Raw genomic sequence first — 13,766 nt, 5'->3', positions numbered from 1 at the left:
GAGAAATAACATTATAGTTGAATATGATTTAAGATATTGCAGCAAAGAAGTGGCAGGGGGTGGTGCTGGAATAGATGAAATAAATTGAGCAAGATAGTGTTATTAAAACGGGGAGATGGTGGGTCCATTCTGCTTTTTTCCTTTCCTAGTGTTTTTTGGAATTTTTTATAATAAAACATTTTTTAAAATCCTAACAATGCTCAGGATATATGAGTTAGAACATACTGGTTTTAAGGCACATTGTAATGATGCAATCGATGATATTAGGAACATAAGCTCAAAAGCACATGTCTATTTGCCAACTGACACATTGAGAAGCAAATTTTTGGAAAAGCCCTTCTAAGCTTATTCAGTTTTTATTTGTTTTTTGCTTTGTTTCTGGTTTTTTGACCTCTGTGAAGCATTTTATTTGGGCTTAGGAAAATTGAAGCAGCACAATAACTTTCTCAACAAATTCCTAGGTATTCACTGGGGGTAGAAGGTCGTCTATTCTTCCAGAAAATATGTAGGTCTCCCCAGGGCACAGACCTTCTCACATTCATGCCTAAAGACTTACAGTTTTTCTCCCTCCCCAGCTGACTCTAATATTCACCCCCAGTGGTTATGATCAATCTTGTTTTAAACTGATGAAGAAAAGAAGATTCCTTCCCTAAAAGTTTCCATGATCACATTTCAATGATGGTTCTCTCTTTGGACTCCACTTTGACATTATTGTATATAGCTCCTATATCTTTAAATTGTAAAATGCTGATCACCTGAGCAAGTAGAGAAAGTATTCTAGATTCAAGGGGAGGTGGAGCTAGGTTTAAATTATGAGTATATTTAAAATAACAGATTACAAATGAACGTTATGATTTTTTTTTTCAATGACTTCTGGTTTGGGAGTCCCAGATCATTAGCATGCACTACAGAAGAGTTTCTCTTTTCATCTTTGAATGTAGAGCAAGAGATGGGTGTGAGGGGCATGAGGTCACAAGTCCCAGCTGGGCTGCAAGAGTTGTTGATGTTGGTGGATTGCCCTCTCTTGACCTTGGTGCCCCTCTGAGAATGGGAAGAACAGCATTCCCTTTATCTATCTCCTGCTTCGCCTGAAGTTTGAAAGAAATAATGTATGTGAAAACATTCTCAGAACTGTAAAGGGCTTATACTTATTTTTTAAATATATTCTCCAAGTAGATATTGTTTTTCCCTAATCAACATCTCTTATTTCCCAATTCCACATCTAGAATTGTTCTTAAACCACTCTGGGACATGGTTTAAATAAGACTCTGAAAATAGATTATATTTTCCACTAGAGATTATTTACCTTTCTATTTACTGTGCAGCATTAAAGAGAAGATTTTCCTCCTAACTTAAAAAAGCTTAATTTTAATAGTATAAAATTCAAACATATTATTTGAGTCCTGGAGATTTTAAGCATTTTGTAGTTCTATGCCAAAGTCCTACTTAATTTAAACATACGATGTAATTTGACTTTAATCTCGAAATGTCCATTTTAAATATTGTTAGTGGTTGCCCTGGCCGGCGTTCCCTCTGTTAAGGCAGATCTTTCATGGTACAGACGGCAAGGATTGAGGACCTGAACACTAAAGCCTTCACATTAATCTTCCAGGGCTGCAGCCAAACAACACGGCTTTGCCTGGAGTGGTCAATATAAAATTTTTATTTGTACTTAGTGACTCCTGAAAATGTATTCAAAATGTACTCTCTTGGTCTCTTACCATGGCAGGTTAGAAGCTGCTAAGACAAACACAAGATCTTCTGAGTGCGCCAGCCCATCCATCTGCACCAGTAACTCTGTCTTCATCCGCAAGCTTCCTTCATGTTCTCCCCTACAGAGAGAGAAGACATGATTCTCCCGTGTCAGAGCCTTCGCCCTGATGACAAGAGCAGCATTCACAGCAATGTCCCTGTGACTGTAGAACAGTTTCTGTTCTGATGGCCAGTGGAGCCATTCATACTAAAATTAGAGAAAATCAGCAATTCGCTATTATTTTCACATAGAGCATGATAGAAAGCAAGTAAATGAATATAATGATGGTATTTGAAAGAAAACCAAAGGCAGGCAGGGAGCTGGAGAAAATAACTGAAGGGTCCACAGTCCCATTGGTAGATTAAATGCAGCCCAACTGTGTCTACCTGCAGCATTATTTACCTCTTTAAAAATGACATAATTGAGGCTAATCCCTTTCACTTACATAGTGCACAGGAAAGTACTTTCACACCCTCAGCCTCCTGAGTAGCTGGGACCTCAGGCGCAAGACCCCTGCCTGGCTAGGTGTAAGTTTTTTTAGTATCTATGCCCCTTAATACTCAACTACCTTTTCCTAAGAGAGAAGACCCTCTCTCAGTATATATATATATGTGTGTGTGTACATATAGTTTATTGTATATTTTAAGCAGAATATATAATTAGCATTTGCCCATATATTTGCTACATGTTTAATTATTGTTTGCCCATAACTATAATTCCTCTAACATAATATGATCAAATAAGTCTTCAGAGCACCCATCCTTATTTCCTGACCCTTTGAAGACTCTAATTTTAGAGTCTTTGATCCCAGAGAAGGAAATGGAAATTCGGGGCAGAACCTGGAGCACACACAGATGAGGAGTTTTCACATTAGCCCGATGAAGGCTGTGGGAAACTGGGGATAGAGATCAACAAAGCACGTGTAACAACAAGTGCATACGGAGACCTGGTCTTTGCAGAGTGACTATGAGGGTCGGCTGGTGCATTCCCATCTGGGTGCCTGTGCAGTTGCCTGCTCCTGTCAGGCCTAGTATAGAAAGCAGAGTGCTCCAGCCTGGGGCTGACAAGCACCAGCTCCAGTTAAGCCATGGAAAATGTCCTGTTTCAATCAATTACATGAATCCCATAGATTACTTGGGTACATCTTTATGGTTGCTTTTCCCTGCCAGGTAAATGGCTTCCAATGAGTAAAATTTCATAAATTATATTCTACTTATACTTCCAACAAGCTAATTAATTGTGTTTTATTACTATTACTTCTGCCTTGATGATAGACTATTAAAGGTCATTAATAAATGCAGCTGTGTTGAGATTTCCCAGAGATCTGTTTTTTCAAGCCAGGGGTGCCAGATTTAGTAAAAAGCTTCAGTGGAAAATACCTCTGATCAAGACAGAAAGCTGATCTTAAAAACAAATAAACAAAAAGTACAACACTACTCAGGCTTTTGGAAGCACAAACAGAAGGCTTATTACAGTCTGAGAAGTGTTCCTTCCTGCTGAGGACATTCGGTGACACTCAATCTTTACAGATAATATATGTGACATATTTAAAGTCAGCCCTACTGAGCCATAACCTGATGCCACAGAGAAGTGGTGTTTTCCCAGGCTTCACACACCGAGGACTGCCTCTCGGGAGTGAAGTACAGACGTGGCCCTGCACAGTGGCTGAGTGGGCAAGCCTCATTCCCCAGGGGCAGCCCCTCTGGCTCCAGAGGAGGCCATCACAGTGGCTATTTTCAGCCAGCAGGACTGATACGGCAGCCTGGGATCCTGGGGCTAGAGGATCTTCAGGCCTGAAAACCACTCTGTGGGGAACGGGGGAAGGGAGGATGGCATTTCCTCCGGTTATAAAAACTACTTAAATCAGCTATTCAGTTAACAGGATCTAATTTAAAGACCTTTCCATGTGTCTGCAGAAAATTTGTGGGCTTATTAATAGGCTTATTCTGCTAGTAAATGTCGATGGGCTTCCGACCATCAAACACACTTACAAGAGGGGAGAAGTGATGACAAAAAAAAAAAAAAAAAAAAAGCAACAACAATAACAACAAAAACCCCAACCCTGTCTGTTACCCAGGAGCTGTGCCTCTCTGACTCATCACCGACTCCAGCTCGTCCAGGAAGATCGTGGATGGGGCGTGGTAGCGGGCAAGTTCAAATAACACCTGGGTGGGGGAAAAGCAAGCAAGTATTCAAGCTCATAGACTTAAAGTCCTCAGATGCTCCCAGAGAATAAAAACTTAGAATGACTGTAATAATAAGCATTTATGCTACACTCTGTTATTTCACAATAACTTTATAATCATTACAATTATTTCTCCCTACCTCCACCCCATGGGGTTGGATGGTCCAATTATTTCCATTTATAACTTGATAAAATTAGAGGCAGAGAGTAGGTGGTTACTCCAGGGTTACTAATCATAAATATGAGAGCTTCAGATAAAATTTGGTTCCCAAGCTTGCAGTCGGCTAGTTAACCCCTGAAACACCCTACCAATAATATGTTCCATGTGGACACAAGAGCCTTGGAACATGTATAATCATTTGATAATTCTTCTCTTAATCTTTGGGAACAACAGGAGGTTATTCTCAGAAGAAAATATTTCAGGGGAAGGATTGAGTTCCTGTCATGGGTAACAAGGCTGACAAATTTAGCCCCTTTGTGTTCCTCAAATTACTCCATAGCCTTCCCACACTACCTCAACAAGGCTGCTTGGTAGGCTCGGGTACTAGAAAGCAATTCTCGACTGAATACGATGTTCTATTTGAGAATAAAATAAAATATTATAGACTGAACAAGAACAGGAAAGCAACCAGCAAAAGAACAGACATATAAAAACAAAATAAAGAGCTCTAAAGGGAGATGTGGTGGTGATGAATAGAATATAACAACCTAAACCTTTTTTTTTTTTAACCCTGAAACTGATCTCTTGAGCATCATATACAATCCTTCACCGGTTGATGGGAAAAAACAGTGGAGATTTAGAAAAGAATAGAAATTCTTTAATAGGCATGGGGGATTTATTCTCCATGTCACTTAGCACTAGCAAACCATCACAGAATCAGAGGGAAAGGGTTCTGAAAAAGTCAGGTTGTGGTTTTCACGAGCAGCAGCAGCTCATCCCTTACAGGTCTCCCTGTCACCGAATGGGAAATACCTCACCTTCCCCACTGCTCATGGGTACATTCAAGCACATGCACCAGCATCTCCCTTTTACAGAATCCTGTTTTATTGGAACAATTGACTGAGTTTAATGAACTGAGAGAACAATGGCAATGCCAGGGCATTCATCACAATGCCTTCCAGATACAATGGAGACCACCTAATTCAGGGCAAATAACTTTCTGTCCTTGTCATACACACACAAAGAAGCCCAAATATACCTGATATTAAGGGTGACTACAACAGTGGCAGTCTACCCAATGAAAAATGAAATATTAGAATATAAAACCCATACATGTTTTTAAGGTGCTCACTAAAGGCAGAAAAGAGACCAAGAGCCTCTGCTAGACCACACACCCAGTTGGAAGGAGAACCACGCCTGGAGTCTAGGCATTCATACTGCCCACTGCATTGCTCATTCCACTTGCAGGGAATATACAGAATCATGGGTAAGTGTTTCTGGAAGCATTAGTCTAAAATTTTCAGAGGAACCTGGAGGAAGTTAGATCATACAACTGGGGGGCAGTGCATTGAAAGATGTAAGCATCAACAGATGTATGCATTTGCTAAAGAGACCACTCAACTATTCAGTAGCGATCAGCTCCTAAAAGGTACGAACATTAGTAGGGGAGGGAGGAACATAACCCAATGGTTCCCTATAAATAACTGTTTAATTGGAATAGAAAGAGAAACAAATGGTAGAAAAAGCTTCTCTGCTTTAGGGGAAGGTCCTGAAGGGTTTGCTTTCTTTGAAAGCTTCACAGTAAGGAGCCTGACAGCATGACAAAGATTGTCCAGCTGAGGATCTTCCCAAAAGCTCGAAAAATAAAGAGAAAATGATGTAATTTCTGAAAGGAAATGAGATGAGCTCCTTTGAGGTTAGCAGAGGTTATCTGTTTCTTCTTGCATTATTTTTTAAATTATCCAAAATAAAAATGCATGTCACAAAAAGATATAAATATTTTCTAAAACTTTCAAAAGTTGTTCAAGTTCATTCAGAATCAAAGAAATACACATTCAAGCACTGAAATATTGAAATGCACGTTTAATCACTGAAATACACTATTACTTTTTACTATTAGATTGACAAATGTTTATTTTGTAAAAGATACTGGTGTGTTGGTCAGGGTGTGGAGAAACAAATGCACTCAGGAAGCATTGATGGGACTCTAAGAGGGTACAACCCTGTTGGCAAAAAGCAATCTGGCAGTCGGTGATGTCTGTTCCCTTTGACTTGGCGATTCTACTTCATAGAAATTGTCCTACACTATATAGGCAAAAACATGTGTACATATAAGACTGCCCACTCTAGCTTTGTTCACAACAGCAAGAGACTAGAAACAACCTAAAGGCCCATCAAGAAAAGACTGGTTAAATACGTTTTGGTATATTTATGCAGCGAACTACCATATAGACATAAAAGAACATGCTTTATCTATAATAGTGTGGAACAATATCCAAGTTATATATATTAAGTTGGGGAAAAACTGGGTACAAAAGGAAATATAGAGTATGTTCCTACTTGCATTTAGAAAGGCAGGGAGAAACTAGGCATGGTGGCTTATGCCTGTAATCCCAGCATTTTGGGAGCCCGAGGTGGGAGGATTGCTTGAGCCCAAGAGTTCAAGAGGAGCCTGGGCAACATGGTGAAACCTGGTTTCTACAAAAAATACAAAAATTAGCTGGGCTTGTTGGTGTGCACCTATAGTCTCAGCTACTGGGGAGGCTGAGGTGGGAAGATTACTTGAGCCCAGGAGGTCGAGCCTGCAGTCGGCTCTGATAATGTCACTGCACTTTGGCTTTGGTGCCTCGGTGACAGAGCAAGACCCTGCCTCAAAACAAAACAGAACACCCAAAAGAAACAGTTGTTGATGTTAATGTAGATAATAGATAAATGTTCTGCAGGGCTGCTGTAGCAACTGTTAATAGTAGTTGCCTCTGGGGAGAGGGCTGAGGAGTCTGTACATCCTCTTATACTCTTTTTTTTTTTTTTTAAGGCTAGTTACTTTTAAAATATATAGTAAAAGAAAGGAAGAAGGAAGGAAGGAAGGAAGGAAAGAAAGAAAGAAAAAGAAAGAAAAAGAAAGAAAGAAAAGAAAAGAAAGAAAGAAAGAAAGAGAAAGCAAGCAGGAAGGAAAGAAAGAAAGAAAAAGAAAGAAAGGAAGAGAGAGAAAGAGAAAGAAAGAAAGAAAGAGAGAGAAAGGCAGGTAGGAAGGAAGGAATTGGGAGAGGAATTGTTTCCTCACTCCTTTTTTTTTAATTTATTTTTTTTGCTCCCACTCCACCGGGATTTTTCTTCACTCTTAGAATCCTAACAAAATAATACTGAACCAGAGGAAAACTTTAAGTGAATACAATGCTCACACAGGATGGAGAATTCTTGTTAATTGACTTTCCTGGTTATTCGACATTAAACCAGAAAATTCATGTAACTTCAGTCTTTGTTAGGAATACTATAAACTTTTTAAGTTTCTTCTTCTGCCTAGGTAAGTCCTGTCCTGAGAGTATGTCACCCTCCTTCGCGCACCCTGCAGTGTCTTGTGCTCGTGGTTCTAAACACCGCTTTTCATGACAGAAGATGAACCTAAACTAATTCTGAGTGGTATCTTTTAAGAGTTTGTTGTTATTCAGCATATAGAAATGACACGTTTAAAAAAAAAGACTTCAGGGTGATAAGAATTCTAGTTAGATGAATTTCAGCTACAGTCATCTCTAGGCATATGGAAGAGATTGGTTGCAGATCCTCTCCCTCTTCCTCCCGACACCCTTCCCTGTACCAAAATCTGTGCATATTAACTTGGGGAAAAGCCAGGTACAAAAGGGAACATATAGTATGTTCCTACTTGTATTTAGAAAGGCAGGGAGAAGCTAGGCATGGTGGCTCATGCCTGTAATTCCAGCATTTTGGGAGCCCGAGGCAGGAGGATTGCTTGAGCCCAAGAGTTCAAGAGGAGCCTGGGCAACATGGTGAAACCTGGTTTCTACAAAAAATACAGAAATTAGCTGGGCTTGATGGTGTGTGCCTATAGTCTCAGCTACTGGGGAGTCCCACAGTCTATCCTGGGAAACCCACATATACTCGGGTTTTGCATCCTGTGAATACTGTATTTTGTCGGAAAAAATTCCCCATATAAGTAGACCCATGCAGTTGAAGGGCCAACTGTTGTTCAAGGGCCAACCGTAACTGAACCTCCAGCTAACTAAAATCATATGGAGCCATAACTGTAAGTGTAGCTAAATTCAAGCTCCACTTAGGAACTGGCACTGAGTTATACGCAAGATGAAGAACAAAGAAATAGAAGATATCAACATAGGTTTCCACAAATTACCATCTTGAATGGGTAACAAGAATTTATATAAGCTTACATATTTGCAGCAACTTGAAAATGATATCAATGTAATAGATAATAGGTTATTTTAGGTAAGTCAATCCTTTAAACATATTCTATTATGATTTCCAAATAGGCCATCATATTTTGAAAGAGTCATCTAAGGGAATGTAATTTAAGCATAACTTGTTAATCACTTTTCAGAAAACATGTAATATTTTATATTCACTTATATTGAGTACATATCTGCCATTCTACAGAGTGTGATAGTTTAACAGGTTTTCAAAGAAGGACCTTTCTTACACTAGGACCTAAACCATAAATGGAAGTGCTCTTAATGTCACTGGAAGATTCAGTACAATTTTATAATATAAAATATAACATCAACTATAAATGTGATATTGTAAAGATGGAAACAACCTCTGAAAGAAAGCAAAAAATTGCTGGGCGCAGTGGCTCATGCCTGTAATCCCAGCACTTTGGGAGGCTGAGGTGGGCGGATCACCTGAGGTCAGGAGTTTGAGACCAGCCTGGCCAACATGGTGAAACCCTGTCTCTACTAAAAATACAAAAAAAAAAAAAATTAGCTGGGCATGGTGGCAGGCACCTATAATCCCAGCTACTTGGGAGGCTGAGGCAGGAGAATCGCTTGAACCTGGAAGGCGGAGGTTGCAGTGAGCCGAGATGGCACCATTGCACTCCAGCCTGGGGGACAAGAGCGAGACTTCGTCTGAAAAAAAAAAAAAAAGAAAGCAAAAAATCTTACAAGCTATGGGCACTATGGAAGCAAAGGTGCTCAGAACATCTGAAAGAATAATGAAGGTTAAAGTTTCTTGATTCTTTCTTAGAGTATCTAGCATAGGGACTAACATACAGTAGTAGCCTCTCAATAAATGTTAACCAAATATAGTGTACATGTTAAATAATAAATGCTTCTTGAATGAAGAAAAAATATGCCAAGTCAGAGATTTTTTTCCCCAGCCTTCATGCCTAAATTGCATGAATCAAAAAAGAGCTGTTGATCAAATTCCCAAAGGAAGGGAGATCATGTTTTGCTGATGGGGGCACAATTAACTTCCACACATAATAGTCAATCCATTTCCCAAGCTACTGGTAATCAAGATCCAGGATTGAATCTAACATAAAATCACCTAAAAGCAAAGAAGCTCTGACATCATTTTGTACCACCGTATTACACTAGAACTTATTTTTAAAAACAAAATTAAGAATTCCTACCCGAACGAGTTTTTCTGAATCCCCTCTCCATTTGCTGACAATGGTGGATGCAGAAATGTTAAAGAAGGTTGTTTTACATTCAGTGGCCACAGCTTTGGCCAGTAAAGTCTTTCCTGTACCTAAAGAGAGACACGTAAAAGATGAGCAGGCATTTCAACTCCATCATCCCCCTGCTTATAGACAGAAGTCAGTTTCACACATAAGGAAGGAAGTGACTGCTCAGCTCTCATGTGCCCCGGTCCTGAAGTGAGGACAGAAGGGACAACTCATCCTCTGCACACACACTTAACACCAACATCAAAATAGGACGCTGTGTTTACCTGGAGGGCCGTACAGCAGTAGTCCTTTCCAGGGGGAAAGAATTCCTGTAAATAGCTGTGGATACTATGGAAACAAGGAACAAGGATGAGGTTTGGTGCTGACACATCAGCCTGCATACTCTCAGCACAGACAAGCCAGGAAAGCTGGAGTGAGATTCAGGTCTCCTTTTTTTGCTTAAGGTCGTCTGCTTCTGACCTAAATAAACAGATCTTATTCATCCCAATTTTATTTTCACGCTCGATTAGAATGCCTGACTTATTTTTTGTGACTTTTTAAAAGAGCAATTTTTTAAGGAAAGGAAAGGTATATGTAGGTACTCTTCCTCTCTGTTAAACAGTTATCTCTTACATGCATAACATCGTTTTCCCCAAACTTCTATATGGAGAGCATTTGGCAATCTTTTGAATGTTGTAAAGCAGGTATGAACTTTAAAATACATACTAGAACCAATTAGTAAAGGTTTATTCGAATAAAGTACAGAGCTATGGTGAAACCTGTTTTGGAAGTTGAGCATATTCAGGGGCAAACGCATTAAGAGACACCAACTCTGAACAGGACATGCATAGCCTTCAAGGAAGTCTCGCCTATTAGTTCAAATTCAAACAATCTGGGGAAGGTGGGTGGCAAGGGTTGGTAAAGAATGCGGGAGAGGGGTGTGACAAGGAATATTAGTAAAATTACAACTAGCTATTAGTTTCTTGCTAATCCTGACGTCGAATCTCAACACATTTGGAGCTTGTAATGCCATGGAGAGAACAAATCCAGGGAATTTCAATGAGATGTTCTATCCTTTTTAAAAGTTTTATGCTATAGTTCCACTTAGAGGAAAAGGTGAGTAAACTTCTATTAATTCTAAACACCAGTGTATTTCTTACTCCTAAGTCTGAACACAGAAAGAAAGAGGGGGAAAAGAGAATCCAAATGTATTGATTTTTGTCTCGTTAGAGGAAAGCATCCAAAAATCAGGGGCCACATGGGCTCAGTGGTAAGACTAAATAGGTTATTCAATAAAATAAATTCATAATCCTGACAGCAGGAAATTACAGAAAATGGCCATAAATTATTTGTAGCTCCTTTCATCTAGGAGTGGAGCCTATTTCTCCAACATTTGAATCTGGGCCTGGTCTTGTGACTTTGGCCAGTGGGACATTAGCAAATGTAAGAGATTTGAAAATATAAGACTAGCAGAAAAATATACGAGGCATGAAAGATGCTTGTGAATTAGAACTTTCCCTTTCTTGCCTCTTTCTGGGAACCCACTGCCACCATGTGAACAGGACTGGGCTTTCCTGCTAGAGGATGAGAGGTCACATGGAGAGACACCTTGGCTGTACTGCTTGTCCCAGCCTTTTCAGTCTCTCCATCTTTTCTGCTACTCTGGCTGATGACTCAGACCTGTGATAGAGCCCAGTCAAGAATACCACATGGAAAAGAGATGAGCCAGCCCAGCTGAGCCCAGCTCCAACTGCCTACCCACAGAATTACAAACAAATAAATTGTTGTCTTAAGGCACTAAGTTGTGGGGTGGTCTGTTATACAACAAAAGCTAAGTTTTCACTTACCTCTTCATCACCTCATTTGTAAATCAAACATGGAGAGTATTGTTTTTCTATTTTTCTACCCAGTTTGTAAACTGCACAGAGATTTGTCAGTAATAAGTAATGAGCACAACAGGCTGGCTTTGCTGGTCACCGCCCTGGAAGGGGCTGTTCAGTCTTCACAACCAGCCAGAAGCAAAGCCCCAGATGATCCTGGGGAGGGTAGGTGGAGGGGGGGGAGTGTAAAGGAAGGATCTGTGGAAACAAAGTGAGAGATTCTCCCCTACCAGAGGTATTTCTACAACAATAAGAATATTTTAAGGGAGCAGGCTAATTTGAATCAATCTGACAAATTATGTATACTATAGTCTTAGATCTTAAAGTTTCACTTAGCTCAGACACCTGTCTTGAACTAATATGTAACATGATTTTAAATGATCTAGAATGGACCAGGCTTTGGTGCTCCAGGGTTGAGAAAGTGTTGTGACACAAGCAAAATGTTAACATGTGGACAGAAAATCATCCTGCCCTTCCCTTTCTGATAGGTGTGTGACATACAGCTTGTCCAATGGATAGTGAACAGAAATAACCCCCAAGAGGCTTCCCGTCCTTACCCTTATAGGATACACAACAGCTTCTTTGACTAACTGCTTGGCTGCATCAAGTCCAATAATGTCATTCCACTTTATGTTTGGATTATGGAGATAAATGTCCTGCAAGGCACATTTGATCATTTTGTTAAAACTGATGTTGTCCTCTACAGCTGTAATAAACTTGGGAGCAGCAGAATACTTGACTTACAATAGGATATAAAGTGCTGGTGATAAAAACTGTTCATATTTTATACACACACACACACACACACACACACACACTTTGTAATTTTGGGTTAGTTCACCAAAGGCATGCCGTGAAAATATTCAATGATTTTCCCTGAAGAAGACATTGATAACACAGTATGGTACTTTTCAGGGAGAAAAAAAAAATATCCTAACAATGGACTCTACCTGTTTTGAGTCAATAGCAAACCATACCGATTTATAACCATAATTAAAGAAGCTACAGAATATGCCTTCAACTTACATTAGGTTTTACTGTGCAACATAGTTCCTAGCCAGTGCCTGGCCTTGTTCTTGTTCCTTGATCTCACAAACACTTTCTTAATCTGTCGCATAAAAGAGATAATGCTCCTCTGAAACCAATTTCTCTTTTTTCCCTAGCGATCATTCCCTACTTCCAGCAGGAGCAATTGCTTCTACAAAATTCAAGGAAGCCAACAACTGGGTGAAACTGCAGTTTTCCCCTCTTATAGTAGAGCCCTGTAGCAACCATCTAGGGTAATCAATTACGGTAGCTTTTACTGATAACTAATTTACAGTTTCCAAACTTCAATTTCACCAGACGCCTCAGAGCAGTCGCTAAGGGGCCTTTCTCAGTAGGAGCTGTTTCAGGCAAACTGAATATCTAGAGTGTTTCATCAAAAAAGCCCGAAAAACCTTCTTTCCAAAGTCATTCTGAGTGACTACAGAAAAAATCTGAATCTATTCTTATATTTATGTAATTTTTAATAAGTAATATGTGCTCATGGTCCAAAAATACAAATACATTTTTTAAATGCTGGTGAGATGTTTGTGCCTACTCTGGCTCTCCACCCATCCAGTTCCCTCCACCATAGGAAGTTCATTTTTATTTTTAATTTTTCTTCAAACAGGGTCTCGTTCTGTAGCCCAGGCTGGAGGGCAGTGGCATGATCACCACTCACTGCACCCTCAACCTACCGGGCTCAAGTAATCCTCCCACCTCAGCCTCAACACAACAGCTTCTTTGACTAACTGCTTGGCTGCATCAAGTCCAATAATGTCATTCCACTTTATGTTTGGATTATGGAGATAATCCAAACTTCCACTTTTTCCCTTAGCGATTTCCTATCTTCTTTACTAACACTTTCCCCACCCCTCCCTCCTTCATGTTCTCAAAGTGCACCTTGCCCCTGGGATGAGAAACTCTTGAGGGCAAGGACTAGTGATCCTTCTGCCTCGGCCTCCCAAAGTGTTACAGGAGATTACAGGTGTGAGCCACTGCACCCAGCCAACTTTCACTTTTATTAGAGAAATTTCTTGTTTGTTTGTTTGTTTGTTTGTTTTTTCTGAGATGGATTCTCGCTCTGTCATCCAGGCTACAGTGCAGCAACCTCTGCCTCCCAGGTTCAAGCAATTCTCATGCCTCAGCCTCCCAGGTAGCTAGGACTACCAGCAAGCGCCACCATGCTTAGCTAATGTTCTGTATTTTCAGTAGGGATGGGTTTTTGCCATGTTGGCCAGGCTGGTCTCAAACTCCTGACCTTAAGTGATCTACCCGCCTCAGTCTCCCAAAGTGCTAGGATTATAGGTGCCAGCTACTGCACCTTGTCTAGAGAAAGTATTTAT

General features: G+C 40.1%; 1 protein-coding gene across 2 annotated transcripts in view; it reads right to left on the bottom strand.

The window, feature by feature from the left end:
* Window positions 1–13,766, bottom strand: part of KATNAL2 (katanin catalytic subunit A1 like 2) — a 143,979-nt gene that overhangs the window by 22,809 nt on the left and 107,404 nt on the right. For both annotated transcript variants that reach the window (XM_003914352.5, XM_017951702.3), the window contains exons 10-14: window positions 11,955–12,053; window positions 9,802–9,865; window positions 9,482–9,600; window positions 3,827–3,918; window positions 1,722–1,832 (exon numbers count right to left, since the gene is read on the bottom strand). In XM_003914352.5, the coding sequence (XP_003914401.4) occupies window positions 1,722–1,832; window positions 3,827–3,918; window positions 9,482–9,600; window positions 9,802–9,865; window positions 11,955–12,053 (485 nt within the window). The remainder of the gene's footprint in view (window positions 1–1,721; window positions 1,833–3,826; window positions 3,919–9,481; window positions 9,601–9,801; window positions 9,866–11,954; window positions 12,054–13,766) is intronic.

Source organism: Papio anubis, chromosome 19 (genome assembly GCF_008728515.1).
Source record: "Papio anubis isolate 15944 chromosome 19, Panubis1.0, whole genome shotgun sequence".
Lineage (NCBI taxonomy): Eukaryota > Metazoa > Chordata > Mammalia > Primates > Cercopithecidae > Papio > Papio anubis.
This window is presented reverse-complemented; position numbering and strand designations above follow the sequence as displayed.